Raw genomic sequence first — 16,620 nt, 5'->3', positions numbered from 1 at the left:
TTCAACCCAAATAGGCCTGCATCCTCTACCCTACGCCAAAGCAGCTGGATATAAGCAAGTCTCCACTCATTTTTCCTGTTTGTTGCTGTTGATTTGGGGAAGATTTCATCTAAATAAGAAAAAGGGTGGGGTTGAGAGTATAAAAGAAAAAAATAAAGTCACATCTAGAGAAATCCTCGGAATCAAAAAGCTGATTTTTAAGAAGAATGCCGGTGCAATTTTGATTAGGATTGCATTGAATGTGTAGATTGCTTTGGGTAGTATTGACATTTTAACAATATTTATTCTTCCAATCCATGAGCATGGAATGGTTTTCCATTTCTTTGTGTCTTCTTCAATTTCCTTCATAAGTTTTCTATAGTTTTCAGCATACAGATCTTTTATATCTTTGGTTAGGTTTATTCCTGGGTATTTTATGGTTGTTGGTGCAATTGTAAATGGGGTCAATTTCTTGATTTCTCTTTCTGTAGCTTCATTATTGGTGTATAAAAATACAACCGATATTTGTACATTGATTTGTACCCTGTGAATTTCCTGAATTCATGTATCAGTTCTAGCAGCCTTTTGGTGGAGTCTTTCTTTCGGGTTTTCCAAATAAATCCGGTGAAGAAATGGGCAAAAGACACGAATAGACACTTTTCCAAAGAAGACATCTAGATGGCCAACAGACACATGAAAAGATGCTCAATGTCATTCATCATCAGGGAAATCCAAATCAAAACCACACTGAGATATCATCTCATACTAGCCAGAGTGACTAAAATTAACAACTCAGGAAATGACAGATGTTGGAGAGGATGTGGACAAAGGGAACCCTCTTGCACTGTTGGTGGGAATGCAAACTGGTGCAGCCGCTCTGGAAAACAGTGTGGAGTTTCCTTAAAAAATTAAAACTAGAACTACCCTGTGACCCAGCAATAGCACTACTAGGAATTTATCCAAAGGATGCAGGAGTGCTGATTCATAGGGGCACATATACCCCAATGTTTATAGCAGCACTTCCAACAATAGCCAAATTATGGAAAGAGCCTAAATGACCATCAGCTGTGGTTTATATATACAATGGAGTACTACTTGGCAATGAGAAAGAATGAAACCCTGCCATTTGCAGCAACATGAATGTAATTGGAGGGTATTATGCTAAGTGAAATAAGTCAGTCAGAGAAAGACAGATATGTTTTCACTCATATTTGGATCTTGAGAAACTTAACAGAAGGGAAGGGGAAAAATAGTTACAAACAGAGGGAGAGAGGCAAACCATAAGAGACTCTTAAATACAGAGAACAAACTGAGGGTTGATGTGGGTGGGGGAGAAGGGAAATGGGTGATGGGCATTGAGGAGGGCACTTGTTGGGATGAGCACTGGGTGTTGTATGTAAGCAATGAACCATGGGAATCTACCCCAAAAACCAAGAGCACACTTTACACACTGTATGTTAGCCAATTTAACAACGTTATATTTAAAAATAAAAAATAAATTAAAAGTTTGCAGGCAAAAAAAAAAGGCTGATTTTAAAACTGTACACTCAGAGACTCAAGTGGTAGCCCTGGGGTGTTAGCTTAGGTATGATCTGACTCCCCCCACCCCAACCAAACCAATCAGGAGCTTGATCCCCCAGGGCTCCTTTTGGTAACTTTTCCCCAGCAGAGTACTCACCCCTTTCCCCATCTAATCAAAGGCTATTTCTACTCCAAAAATCACATCCTTAGGATTCCTAGTTTTACTCCTTATCCCTCTTCCTTATAGTGTCTGCTTGGTATTTACTACATAAGCAATCGATAGTATTGCCATGTGAGAAGTGGGAGAACAGCCTATATGTAAATTTGGAAGTTATAGGTTCGTGTTCTTACGTATTTCTGTAATTCAATTTCTTTCAGGCATTCACAGTTTCATTTTACTATCTTTAAGTTGGCTTTCTGATGTTTTAACCTAGACCTTTGGAGTTATTTCAATTTTGCTTCCGACCCCATCCATAAGCGAGCTATTTCTACTAGTTCTTTGGACACTGTGGAGAAATAGGTCTTTTTCAGAGTTTCTTGTTCAGCTAAGCCTCTTATTAAACCTTCACAGAAGCTACCTGAATTCAAGTCTGCAGCACCCCTTGGATTATACCAGGGGTTCTCAATTCCAGCAACATTTTAAGAACACCTGGGGAGCTTTTAAGGTTCTCTCCCAGACCAATTACATCAGAGTCTTTAGGCATAGGATAATAGTTCTAAAGCTCCCCAGGGGATACTAATGTGCAGCCACTGCCCTTGTCCAGTTGAGAACCACTGCACTTCAAATAGAAAATCCTCTTAATTAGCATCTCCTTTATTCTGAGCACATTAGCTCCAATTAGCACCACTTGCATCCCATTTCTGATCTTGGATATTTTCTGGTTTCTCCTTTTTTTTGCAAATCACTTCCATCCACGTGAGAAGCACAGAATTTATTCAGTTTGGGTAGATGACTTTGTTTTAATTAATTCATAAATGTAGTTTGCATAAATTTAATTTTTCTATATAACCTCTGCAATTTCAATGGAAAAATCACTTTATTATTTGTACAGACTAAAATAATCAGATGACATATTTGAATGTATATCAATAGTTATTTGAGTTTCCTTTGCTTTTGTTTTCAGAAATATTAGGCTGAACAAAAAAACCACTTCTTGTTCACGAGAACCAAAGTTTTCCATAGTGGTGTCTGCTGATCCATGGTGATCTAGAGTGTGGATTTTAATGGATTATGTATTCTGGGATAGGAGTCTGGGGCTCCTAACAGGTGAGAGATAAGACCTAAGAAAATAAAGTCAAAACCCAAGAAACAGCACCCTTAGTAAGTAAAGGAGAGAAATGTCTGATCTGAAGATTGATACGGTGAGGATGGAAGTCTGTCCAAATCTGGCTCTGAGTGTCTAACATCATTCTCCTACTTCCATATATTAACAAAACAAAGCAAAAAAAAAAAAAAAATCAACCCAGAGATTAAGTTTAAAGTGTTCCAGAATTGGATGTCTCCCAGAAACTGCCAGAAATAATGTGCAGATGTTTTTTTTTTTTTTTTCTGGGAGATTTTATTTATTTTTTATTTGTTGTAAATAAAATCTATACCACATGTGGGGCTTGAATTTATGACTCTGAGATCAAGAGTCCCATGTTCTACCGACTGAGACAGCCAGGCATTCCCTGTGGAAGATTTTAACTCAGACCTGGAAGAATTACCACAAATAAAAATCCTAAGGAACACAAGCTCAGATGCAATTAAAAGACAGATGGGAAATACTTCTGGTGTATTAACATTATTACAATACCTGCTAGCACACAAAAAATTTTTTAAATATTTAAAAAAATAGTTTTGAGAAGTAGCTTTCTTTTTTAATATTTTTTTTAAAAATTAGAAACAGTTGTTGAATGTTTGAAAATTTGAAAATATTCTCTAGGCTTTTTACTGGGACGACATTAACTATTTCTTGCATTTCCTTCCTAATTATTTTCCTCATTTGATCATAGTTCATATAATAAAAATAATGTGAGATTTGTGAGAATTTTTTTTTTTTGGTTTATTACTTTCCTTAAAATGCTGGATTTATATTGGGAGAAATATTAGAACGTTTATTATGTGGGAGGCACTGTTCTAAGCACTCTACCCATATTGACTTATTTAATGTTCATAAAAAACAGTTTACTATTATTATCACTGTCATATACATGAAATAATGGATGCACAAAGAGGTTAAGCAAGTTGCTCCAAATCAGTTACAAAGTCTTCATACTTAGACTGATTGGCTCCAGAATCGCACTCTTGACCTCTATGCTATAGGACATTTCATAAAGTTCTTCCATGACTACAATGTAAATTAGTATTCTTTCTACTTCTTTGATAACACTGTTCATTTCTGCCTGAACATTAGCACAACTTAAAATTATTAATTTGTTTAATGTCTGTCTCTTTCTCTAGGCTCTTTCTCTTTGAGAGCAGGAACCATTTCCTGCCATTTCCCTGCCACATACACAGAAGGTACTCAATAAATGGTTGAGAGAATGAATGCAGGGAACTTGCATAAAAGAGAACGAGGAAAAATGTTTCCTTCGTGGAGTAATGTCTCCATCTTGTGGAACTTTAGAATATCGTCATTAAAAAACATTTTTTAATAAGGTAGGTTTTCATAGAATTCTAAAGTGCCTATTTCCCAGGCGTGTAACCAATCTTTTCTACTGGACCAGCCCTTTTGAGATCGTTAGTGCTATAGAATAGCGCAGCCTCTTAAGGACAGGCCTTTCTCCTATTAGATTTGCTTGGTGCAACTAATTATGCAACTAGGTAATTAACTCGCCACAGTTTACGTCCAGAATGCGTTTGCTTCTACCTTGCCAAAGATAGAGCACAGGTCCATCAACAAGCTCTTGGCTTAGAATGATCACCCAGGCACATTCAGAGCCCATTCTTTGCAGCGTTAATACAGACTTCGAAGGGGTCTATCTGCCAGCAGTCCCCGCCCGACTCGCCGTCACGTATTCGTCAGAGTGTGATGGCCACAGCAGGAACTGCAGAAATAGCCTCTGCCACACCGTCATATACTACGAGAGCGGCTGATTATGCTCCACTAGAAATCCGAGGTTTCACTTGTATAATATTTTGCGCACATAATCTGTTATAATTTTTTAATACAACACTTTAAGAAGAGTTATTTCCCTGATCTACCTATAAAGGGCAACTCACTTTTTGAAGTTAGCAAATCTTGCTATTCAAATCAGAAATGGACCAAAAAAAGTGCTTAGGCTAACCCGATTATAAGTGCAGGTTATATATACCGAGTCTCCCCCCTCCCCGCCCCGCAACCAGGCCCAGTTTAGCTTCTCTGACCCTAACCTACAAAGAAGGTTAGAGACTGGAGGTCTAGGACACCACTGAGAGACGCTCCTTCCCCACGATTCTATGGTTTTTTCAGGATACTCTCACCACTGAGAACTCTATGGTTCCGGCGCGGGTTGGGAGGTCTGAGTTTGAAAACCGTGGCGGGAAGATGGTGGCTACACCTGTCATCAGGCCCTGTTTCTACCGTGTGGGAAGACGCTGGGACTGTGGCTTTCCCTGAATGGCCAAGAAGAGTTCGCGATGAATCTTCCGCGCTGGAGTGGGAAACGGCGACGTTCAGCATCAGGCTCGGACTCCTTCTCGGGAAGCTGCTGTGACAGTAATGACAGCCCCCTGCTCCCCTCAGGGCCGGTGCTGAGTCCTCCCCCAGGCCTGGGGCGCTGCTTGAAGGACCTCGGTCGCCCGCCAGCAGCAGCTGCAGGTACTCTCGGGCCCTCTGGGGGCGGCGGGTGAGGTGGGCAGCTCTGCCCAGCCACGTGTCGGGAGGTGTACGTAATTACAGCACAGAGCTTGCTTGGTTGCACAGCCTGCTAGGCTTCTACTCCCTTTCTCAGTTTGTGACTCCTGTCTGGTGTGGAAGGTCACTTTCTGTTAGGACATGGACGTGCATATTGGGCAACAGCCTCGTGATAATATTCAAGTGGTTTGTGGGTCATTCGACCTTTGCAGAAACAACTTCCTAGTCTAATCATCTGTGGGAGGCTCAACGCCCAATAGTGCCCAGAACTCCTTACAGATCCTTATATGGGAAAATGCTTTATGTCAGGATGTGCTCTATATAGCCTCACTCCAACACACAGGGATTCCAAAACACGGTGGAGGACTACTGAAGTCATATATTAGCATTAGATTAAACTCTTAATTACTTTTTTCTTTCCTGAAAGGGGAATGCAAGCAGACAGTTTCTGACGATCAAATGGACAAGTTGCTGTTGGCAAACTGGGGACTTCCTGCAGCGGTTCTGGAGAAATATCACAGTTTTGGTGTAAAAAAGATGTTTGAATGGCAGGCAGAGTGCCTTTTGCTTGGACAAGTCCTGGAAGGAAAGAATTTAGTCTATTCAGGTATTAAAATTTGTGCAAATTAATTTCTTTATTACTTTAAAGACATGAATGTAAAGGATACTCTACTGAGGTAGTTATGAAGTAGTTAAAAGGTAGTAGTTATGAGATAGTTTTAAAAAGTGAATGAGACAGTGATTTATAACTAGAGAAAGTCTTAAGTCTTAAAATATGAAAAGTGGAGTCTCATATACATACTTAAATTATGCAAATTCCATTATATTGGTGGTTGGTAGAGAGCAAAAAAGCAGACAATTAAAAATTTTTTTTACATTACTTTTGGAGAGACAGAGAGAGACAAAGCACAAGTGGGGGAGGGGCTTGAGAAAGAATGAGACACAGAATCCGAAGCAGGCTCCAGGCTCTGAACTGTCAGCACAGAGCCTGATGTGGGGCTGAACTCAGAAACTGCGAGATCATGACCTGAGCCGTAGTTGGACGCTCAACAGACTGAGCCACGCAGGTGCCCCCAAAAGCAGACAATTTGAGGAGAGCTGTTCTGCTTGCCATTCCTCTCAACAAACATGTCCCAGGGTGAGTGTGCAAGGGAAATGTAAATCTGTTCTCCCTGCCCCCCACCCCGTTGATCTCAGTTGCCTTACGGTGTATGAACATTATACATTATTTATTTATAAATTGACTCCCTTTACAGGGTTGCATACGCAAAACCGCATGTAATTTGTTTTATAGAAGATTTATATAGGCTTTCAAGAGCAACTCTGACATTCATACTACTTAATTTTTTTGCTGTGCTGACTTTAGAACTTACTTGGTAAGATGCACTTTCTTTGTATCAGTTTTCTCTGAAGTTGTGAGCGATCCAGGTTTTTCCTTATGGCTATGGCTGCAGCAAATAGTTATCATTAGAAATAAGTTCAGACTGTGGAATCAGATTGGTTGGGTTTGAAAACTAACACTTGCCGCCTGTGGCAATTAATAGAGAGCATATTAATAGAAAGCATGAGAGAATGCTTAGAAGAGTTCTTGGCACGTAGAAGGTACACAATAAATGCTAACTGGTGCCAGTGGTAGAATGGCCTGACCATTTCCGCTGCTTAAACCAAAACTTGAGTGTCATTCGTATCTCTGGTCACCAACTTAGAACCCTGGTTTGAAGTCAGTGGGGTTTAAGCATATGAAGTTTTCAAATGCTAGTAGGGGCCTTAATGATAGGTTAGTCTTAGGCCCTGTAGTTACTGGATGTGGTTTAAAACATTTATTTGTGCAGTATGTCAAATATTACTTCTCTTTATGATAACCTTATGGAATAATATGTTTTAGCTCCGACAAGTGCTGGAAAGACTCTTGTTGCTGAACTACTTATGTTGAAGAGGGTTTTGGAAATGCGGAAGAAAGCTTTGTTTATTTTGCCCTTTGTCTCTGTGGCTAAAGAGAAGAAATACTATCTCCAGGTAATGTTCTTGTACTAAGAACATTATTGTGATAAGACCTGTTATTGGGGCTGTGTTAATAATAAGTTTCTTTAATTGCATCCCAGTGTTGCTTTGAAAGTTGACCATTTATGAAGAGAAACTTTTTTTTTATTAAAAAAAAATTTTTTTAACATTTATTTATTATTGAGAGACAGAGAGACACTGAGCATGAGCAGGGAAGGGGCAGAGAGACGGGGAGACACAGAATGCGAAGCAGGCTTCAGGCTCTGAGCTATCAGCACAGAGCCCAATGTGGGGCTTGAATTCACAAACTGCGAGATTATGACCTGAGCTGAAGTCAGACGCTCAACCGACCGAGCCACCCAGGCACCCCAAAGAGAAACTTTTTTTTTTTTTAAATTTTTTTTTTTCAACGTTTATTTATTTTTGGGACAGAGAGAGACAGAGCATGAACGGGGGAGGGGCAGAGAGAGAGGGAGACACAGAACCGGAAGCAGACTCCAGGCTCTGAGCCATCAGCCCAGAGCCCGACGCGGGGCTCGAACTCACGGAACGTGAGAGCGTGACCTGAGCTGAAGTCGGACGCTTAACCGACTGAGCCACCCAGGCGCCCCCCAAAGAGAAACTTTAAAAATATTGCATAAAAGAGAAAGGATCATCAAATCAAAAGAATGATTGGAAATTGTCTTAAAATTTATAAACTTTCCCTTAGGAAGTAAACATAATACTAATGCTGATTGAGTCATAAATTAAAAATCAGCATTTTAGCTGAATTTAGGATTAGAGAGAAACGTGGAAAGGAAAGGGTAGTTACAGAAACATATCCTATCCTGAGAGCCGTTCGGGGATATTTAAGGGAAGAAGAACAAAATCCATTGGTGCTTAGGTAGAATCATATACCACTTCAAGCCTGTGGTCTGTTCTATTCTGCAAAAATGAATAATGTTTTTTATTTGTATGATACTGGTTTTTAAGCCATTTTTACAAATACAGTGTTTCATTAAGTAGAATAAAGTTACTATTGTGATTTCTGCAGTGAAAAAATGCCGTGTTGGAATGGTAAGACTATTGTACTGGTGGTCCAGAAAATCTGGATTCTAGTCCCAGTTTTGCCATTAACTATGTTTTCAGACCAGGCACATAATCTCCTGGGCATCAGCATTTTCATTCTTAAAATGAGGATGTTAACCCTCAAACTATGGGTTAACTCAATAAACACTCAGAAACATTTTATTGAATGAACAGCTCTCAAGTTCAATGGTTCTATAAATCTTTTTAACAGTTATTTCAGAGGCCAAATAGCCAACAAAGCTGGTCCCACATCCTCTCAACTTAGACCAAAGTAGCAAAATGATGAAAGGATCCTTTTTATTAAGAAGGTATGTTAGTTACAATTTAAACTAAAAGAAAATTAACCTCAAAGTCCCACTGCATTTGACTTTTGAAAACTTCCATTGTATAAAAAATTAGTGGGATAGTAAGAATATTTTTTTCATGAAGTACAAATTTGTTTCTTAAAGTGTTACATTAGTGTTTAAAAAAAGACCTAGTTTCTTGCATGTTTTTAGAATAAAAATTTAGTGCTTAATTTAGTAGTTTTTTTCCGCCAATTTTAATTTCTATAAATAGCTCTAGGAAATGCTGCCTTAATGCTATCATTAAAATGGCATACTTAATTTTATTTGGCTTTGCCTTAACAGAAAATCTCTGTTCTGAGTTTTGTCAGTTCTAAACTTCATATTTTTAGTATATGATTCTAAAAAGAACCAGTGTATCCTGGGTAGGAGCAACCAACAGTAATCTAATAAATATCTTTTGATACTTATGTCTGTGTCGTGGAATAGAACCAATCTACAATCCATGAATTTCAAATATTTTTACCTGTATTGTTCCTTTTTACTCAATTCAGAGTCTGTTTCAGGAAGTAGGAATAAATGTGGATGGTTATATGGGCAGCGCCTCCCCCACAAGGCGTTTCTCTTCCTTGGATATTGCTGTCTGCACCATTGAGAGAGCCAATGGTCTAATCAATCGCCTTATAGAGGAAAATAAGATGGACCTATTAGGTAAGAAAAGTAGGAAATAAGCAAATACTTTCTGTTGCTATTTTTTGTTGGAATGGAGTGGAACTTTTGTGATTTCTACGTGTCCCATGTTTTTTCTTACTGTCTGTCATCTATTTCTGAAGTTGAGAATTGGCATCTGTAATGTTAGGAACTCTGTGTAAAAAAAAAAAATTGTGTCCTGCTGCTGTTAATTGACTATTTCCTTGTATATACTTTACAAAACATAGAGGATATCCTTGAGCTCTCAAGTCATTTCTCATTATTTCTCTTCTGTCTAAATTTTACCAAGAATAGAAGGAAGCATGCTGGGGCTGGTTCTGTCATATCCACAGTTACTGTGTATGTATATTCATTATCATGTTCTAATGCTAAGATATCTAGATTTGGCCTCTTCTCAGAGGCTACCATTTAGCAGGGAAATGGTAGGGAGCTATAGAAGCTGACACTGTATTTGAACTTAGGACTCTAGGAAGATTTTCTACCTTAATACTTTTTTTTTCTTTAATAACCTCTTAGGAAAGTCTATGTAGAGGTAGCAACAGGAAGAGAATCGTTGTAGCAGCAACAGAAGCAGCAGGAATATCAGTTAGCTATTCATTGAGATCCTGGTGAACTTAAATGGTAAAGTAGGAGTAGGGTAGGAGTGAGGAGTGAAATCAAAGATTAATAAGACATGGCTCTGCTCTATAAAGCTTAGAGAAATCACATTCACCAATTTGTATCAGAATTGTCTTATTACTTGTGATCCAATTGGATTATAAATATGTTGAGGATTGCAATAGAATCTTATTAAGTCTTATATCTAATATATTGAGCACAGTGCCTGGCGCACTAGGGAGAATAAATATTTTTTGAATGAGTGAGTGAATAAATGTTGAAATAACTTATCATGCCATATGATTTTGAGGTAGCTTACCAATGAGGAAAAGGAACATCATGCCATTAGGAAATAGACCTGAAAGATCTTGATTTTGGTGGGCAAGATTTGTAGGGAGGATACCATCGCCTGTGAAAACCATGACATGATGACCTTTAAAGGAGGTGTTGGTTGATACTAAATTTTCAATAATTCTTGAGCACTATTCCAAGTGCACAGACTGGTTTAATTCACTAACTAGTGGAGAAGGGAATTACGGTCATATTTATGTTTTGTAGTAGGGTGATTCACTAGCCTATCACTTCCAACAAAAACATCTCTTAAAATCACTTCTTTCTTCTTGATCTGATCTTGTTTTTCTAAGCAACTTCCTAACATCAGTGTGGTTGCCCTGGCTGTTTTCCCCCATAGAAAAGTCAATACACTGAATAACTGTCATAAATGTATTTGATGTCTCATTGTACATACATTTCTACAAGGTTGCCAATAAAGAAGTGTCTGAGTAATAAGAGGCAGTTTTCTCTGAGTTAGCCCTGATTTAGCTAATCATTGATTTTTAGATCCAGAATACTTATAGTAGGACCACTTAAGATGCCTGAAATGTCTTGAAAAAGGATCATCTACTATGTGAAATCTAATTTTTGTGTTAGGGTTAGAAATTTGTATCACCTGCAATATATTATAGTAATGACAGCTACTTACTATATAAGATATTGGGTCTTTTAACATTTTTCTTGAAACTGTGAAATTTTGTAAAATCTAGGAATGGTGGTTGTGGATGAATTGCATATGCTGGGAGACTCTCACCGAGGGTATCTGCTGGAACTTTTGCTGACTAAGATTTGCTATATTACTCATAAGTCAGCATCTTGGTAAGTACCTGAAATAACTGAGTTCCTGAGATTCTAGCAATGTTGAGAAAGGGTCTGCAAAATAGGTATGAATTAAATAAATTAAAGAAGTAGAATAGTACCTATTTAGAACAAACTCATGTATAGCAGTTAGTTTTTATTCCAAAAGAAGTACATAAGACTGAGAATGATTTTATTTTGTAAACATTTAAAAATTTCTGACTACTCACCATTTTTATGGTAAAATTTTAAAAATCCAGTTTTTATATTTGTCAGTTATACATTCATTGTATTTAAGTAGTCAAAGCTAATTTTGAAAAATAGCATTTCTTCATCCTCCACTTATCAGAGGTAACTACTTTCAACTCTCATAGCTTTAAAAACAATTATTTACAGTGTTATCTCTAAATGTAACCACTTGAGTTTTTAGTTTTACAGTTTATATTGATTACTTACTGTGGAAGATGAAGATCTAGCTCTTTTTTTCTCATTTCAGTATGTATGTATGTATTTATTTTTTACTTTTCTTTAAATCCAAGGTAGTGAACATATAGTATAAGAATGGTTTCAGGAATAGAATTTAGTGATTCATCACTTATATATAACCCCCAGTGCTCATTCCAACAAGTGCCCTCCTTAATGCCCATTACCCATTTAGCCCATCTCCCCACCTACCTCCCTTCCAGCAACCTTCAGTTTGTTTTCTGTATTTAAGAGTCTCTTATGGTTTGCCTCCCTATTTTTATCTTATTTTTCCTTCCTTCCCCTATGTTCATCTGTTTTGTTTCTTAAATCCTACATATGAGTGAAATCATATGATAGTTTTTTTTCTGCCTGATTTATTTCATTTAGCATACTGTTGTAAATGGCAAGATTTCATTCTTTTTGATCACCAAGTAATATTCCATTATATATATATATATATATATATATGTGTGTGTGTGTATATATATATATATATATATATATATATATATATATATATAAAACACATCTTTTTTATTCATTTGTTGGTCGATGGACATTTGGGCTCTTTCCATAATTTGGCTATTGTTGATAGTGCTGTTATAAACATTGGGGTACATGTGCCCCTTCAAATCCTAGCTCTTTTTTATATTCTTTACTTACCCAACCGAGTCTCCCATCACCTTCCCTCCACCCCACAGTCTCTGTCTTCTCATCACCTTCCCATTCTCCAAATACTGTTATGTCATAATTTTGCTCAGATCAATATTTAGTGTTATGCTGTTAGGACTATACATGCCATTGCCAACTGAGCCATGTAGTATATACTGTGACTACTTTTACTTTCTAAATAACGTTTTATTTTCTCTGAAATTAATAAATGTTTTTTTTTTTGTTTATTTGTTTGATGGCGTGTGTTTTGTTGTTGTTTTTCTTTTATTTTGTATTTATTATGTGAGTGTGTGAACTGGAGAGAAGAGGAGAGGGTGGGAGAGAGGGAATCGTAAGCAGACTCCATGCTCAGCATGGAATCTGATGCAGGACTCCATCCCACAATCCTGGGATTATGACCTGAACTGAAATCAAGAGTGGGACGCTCAACCGACTGAGCCACCCGGGCACCCTAATGGTTTGGTTTTCTATGTCCTTATCACTGATTGACCTCCAGCCTCTTTCCCACTTATGTAAATTTTCATCCAACATGTTTTAACACATTTGCTATTATACCAAATTCATCTTCTTGAAGTTTCTCCAAAAGTCTTCTGAACTGTTCCAATCTGATAGGTGGGTAAACTATATATGTATGTGCTGCACAGCACTTATTTTAGGATCTTTCTTTATCACTATCATTCATTCCTATTACTTTTTGCTTGAATCAGAGCACCCCTTTTTTGGATAATTTATGTTTTCCTCATTTTGGTGAGGACATCTTTCAGGAAAATCCACTTTATTTTAGTGTACAGGCTATTACGCATGTGATTTTTTTGAAAATTTTTATGTCTGAAATGTTTTATAGCTATTTCATAGATTGTCCAGGTATAAAAGTCAAGATTTCCTTTAGAGTTTTTAAGACATTACTTCATTTTCTTGTTAGTGTTGAGAAATCCCATGCCATGCTTATCCTTTGTCCTTTGTATAAAATTTTTTAATTCTCTCTGGGAGTTTTTAAGGCTCCTTTTATTCCTCAGTGTTGTGAAATTTCATGCTGATGTGTCTTGGTGTTCCATTTTTGTTCATTATACTCAGTACTCAATAGATTCTTTCAATCTGGGAGCTCTTATGTTTCAGTCTAGGGAGATTTTAACACCTTTTGCAGTATATGAGAAAACATGGAGATAATCATCTATATCTTAAAGCAGTAGGGATACAGAAGATGTGACTAATACAATTACCAAATTTGACCTAATGGATGTATATAGAAGAATTACCAAATAAAAGCAGAATGTTCCTTTCAATGAACATAGTAAATTTGTACTAATGCTGAGCCATAAAGCAATATATTTTAAAGGGTTTAAGTCACTTAAAATCTATTCTCTGACAAATGGGATTCAACTAGAAATAAATATAGGAGAGGCATGACTAGAAAATTCACACTGGAAATTGGGAAAAACATTTTGACCCATTTTTGGGTCAAAAAGTAATCACAGTAGAAATTGGAAGATAGTTTGAAGGCATATCTCCTAACAAAACTTTTGAAATGTAGCTAAAGTTTAAAGGGAACTTGATAGTATAAAGTGCATATATTATTAAAGAGGAGAGACTGAAAAATTAATGCATTATTCATCTCAAGAACATAGAAAAAGAATAGTAAAATAATGCCACAGAAAGTAGAAGGAAAGAAATAAAAACAAGAGCAAAACTTATTGAAAGAGGAAAGTTATTATCTAGAACATTCACACACTTCTGCGATCAAGAAGAAAAAACCCAATACGTCAATGGGCAAGCACCTTCAACAGACATTTATAAGATGGTATCCAAACGGTCCATAAACATGAAATGGTCTTAATATCATTACTAATCAAGGAAATGTAAACTACTTCTTCAAGGGGATATTACCACACACTTTCCAAAATGGCTAACATTAAAAAGATTGGCATTTGCAGCAATGTGGGTGGAACTGGAGGGTATTATGCTAAGTGAAATAATTCAGTTAGAGAAAGATATCATATGGTTTCACTCATATGTGGAATTTGAGAAACACAACACATGAATATAGGGGAAAGGAAGGAAAAATAAGTTACAAACAGGGAGGAAAACCATAAGAGACTCTTAAATACAGAGAACAAACTAAGTGTTGATGGGATGGGGGTCTGGGGGTTGGAGAATATGGGTGATGGGCATTGAGGGGGGTACATGTTGGGATGAGCACTGGGTGTTATATGTAAGTGATGAATCATGGAATCCACTTCTGAAGCCAAGACTACACTGTATGTTAGCTAACTTGACAATAAATTAAAAAAGAAAAAAAAGATTGGCATCTTTTTTTTTACTAAGTGGTGACAAGATGTGGAACAATAAAACACACATGGATTATGGAGATACTTTGGTACCGTCTCTGGAAACCAGTTTGACATTAATAAAATTGAAGATAAGCTATAACCCAGTAATTTTATTTCTAGGTGTGTACCTTAAAAATGACTTGGTGTATGTCCTGAAGGACATGACCAAAAATATTGTTAGCAACACTATTTGTAATTAATACTATGTATCTTTTAACATCATTTTTGTTTATTTTTTACAGCCAGACAGATTTAGCCAGTCCTCTGTCTAATGCCGTGCAGATTGTTGGCATGAGTGCTACTCTTCCTAATTTGGAGCTTGTGGCTTCCTGGTTAAATGCTGAACTCTACCACACCAACTTTCGTCCTGTACCACTGTTGGAGTCAGTAAAAATTGGAAATTCTATATATGATTCTTCAATGAAGCTTGTGAGGGAATTTCAGCCCAGTCTACAAGTAAAGGTAAGTCAGTATTCTTCGATCAGTATTCCCAGTGTTTGATTGCATTTTCTAGCAAGTTGTTAACATTTTTTGAGTTATATAAGTTAGTGGTTGCAAAGTAGTTGAATATGCTTTACATCGCCATCAGAAGGATTATTAATATTTTTTTTATTTAAAAAATTTTTTGTTTATTTATTTTTGAGAGAGAGAGACAGAGTGTGATCAGAGGAGGGGCAGAGAGAGAGGGAGACACAGAATCCAAAGCAGGCTGCAAGCTGTCAGCATAGAGCCCAAAGCTCGAACCTGTGAACTGCAAGATCATGACCTGAGCCGAAGTCGATTGCTCAATCGACTGAGCCACCCAGGTGCCCCAGAAGGATTACTTAATATTAAGCTAATTGGTTTCATCTTTTTTTTTTTTTTTCAACGTTTATTTATTTTTGGGACAGAGAGAGACAGAGCATGAACGGGGGAGGGGCAGAGAGAGAGGGAGACACAGAATCGGAAACAGGCTCCAGGCTCCCAGCCATCAGCCCAGAGCCTGAGGCGGGGCTCGAACTCACAGACCGCGAGATCGTGACCTGGCTGAAGTCGGACGCTTAACCGACTGCGCCACCCAGGCGCCCCAATTGGTTTCATCTTAAATAACTGGTGGTGATGGTGAGAGAGGAAATGTAGTTGTGCCTTGAATTTAAATGATTATTGTTTTGTGGGGCACCTGGGTGGCTCAGGTGGTTAAGCGTCCGACTCTTAGTTTCAGTTCAGGTCATGATCTCACAGTTGCTGGGTTTGAGCCCTGCATCAGGCTCTGTTCACTGTGCAGGGTCTGCTTGAGATTCTCTCTCTCCCTCTCTCTCTGCCCCTCCCCCTCCCCCACTCATACGCTGTCTGTCAAACTTAAAAAAAAAAAATTATCATTTCCAGTAAGTATAAGTAATAGAAAATAATATAAATAATAAGTAATAACTGATTTTGTAGATTTTTCTTTTTAACTGGGAAAAGATTTTCTTATGGTTTAGTTTACTTACTAAATACTAATGTGGAAAATGAAACTTTTGTTAAGTAGTAATTATAATATATAGTAAAGGGGAAAAACATTTTTGGAGTCAGACCTATTTCTGGTATTCCATAGAGATTCTTGATATGACTGATATTACTTGAATCACAAAACCTCTCTGAACATACTGTCTTCCTCTATAAAATGCGAGGTAACACTTATTGTAAGAATGAAGTATGGTTTTAAAAAACTGGCATCTAGGAAGTGTTTGATGAATGATAAATTTCCTCACACACCGATAAATACAGTTAAAAAATTTTAGTTCACAGTATTTTTTTAGGTCTGATTTTTCAATCCTGACATTAAAAAACTGATTCATCATCTGTGGAGTGGGGCATCTTCACATTTTATAAACAGCTGTGCGTCTGAGTACTGAAACAGCTGGAGTTGGTAATAGGAGTAAATTCACGTTTCAGTACTCTCATAGGTATGCATTTGTAGCCTCTGTATGCCTGGCATGGAATCTTATTCAGTTGTTTTGCTCGGTACCCCAAACTGCAGCAGACTGTGCCTTGGTTACCTCAATGAAATATATATGTAAACACATT

General features: G+C 37.4%; 1 protein-coding gene across 6 annotated transcripts in view; it reads left to right on the top strand.

Moving 5' to 3' along the window:
* POLQ (DNA polymerase theta) overlaps positions 1 to 16,620 on the top strand; it is a 156,973-nt gene that overhangs the window by 34,427 nt on the left and 105,926 nt on the right. For 5 of the 6 annotated variants that reach the window (XM_045037000.1, XM_045036999.1, XM_045037001.1 and 2 more), the window contains exons 2-9: positions 2,625 to 2,767; positions 3,944 to 4,141; positions 4,935 to 5,282; positions 5,746 to 5,925; positions 7,204 to 7,334; positions 9,226 to 9,382; positions 11,023 to 11,131; positions 14,817 to 15,036. In XM_045037000.1, coding sequence (XP_044892935.1) covers positions 5,102 to 5,282; positions 5,746 to 5,925; positions 7,204 to 7,334; positions 9,226 to 9,382; positions 11,023 to 11,131; positions 14,817 to 15,036 — 978 coding nt within the window. In that variant the 5' untranslated portion in view covers positions 2,625 to 2,767; positions 3,944 to 4,141; positions 4,935 to 5,101. Of the gene's footprint in view, positions 1 to 2,624; positions 2,768 to 3,943; positions 4,142 to 4,934; positions 5,283 to 5,745; positions 5,926 to 7,203; positions 7,335 to 8,595; positions 8,696 to 9,225; positions 9,383 to 11,022; positions 11,132 to 14,816; positions 15,037 to 16,620 lie in introns of those variants that run through there. The other variant, XM_045037002.1, reaches the window with a different exon arrangement.

The sequence above is a fragment of the Felis catus genome, chromosome C2, assembly GCF_018350175.1.
Source record: "Felis catus isolate Fca126 chromosome C2, F.catus_Fca126_mat1.0, whole genome shotgun sequence".
Classification (NCBI taxonomy): domain Eukaryota; kingdom Metazoa; phylum Chordata; class Mammalia; order Carnivora; family Felidae; genus Felis; species Felis catus.
The sequence above is the reverse complement of the archived record's forward strand: the minus strand, read 5'-3'. Positions and strand labels throughout refer to the sequence as shown.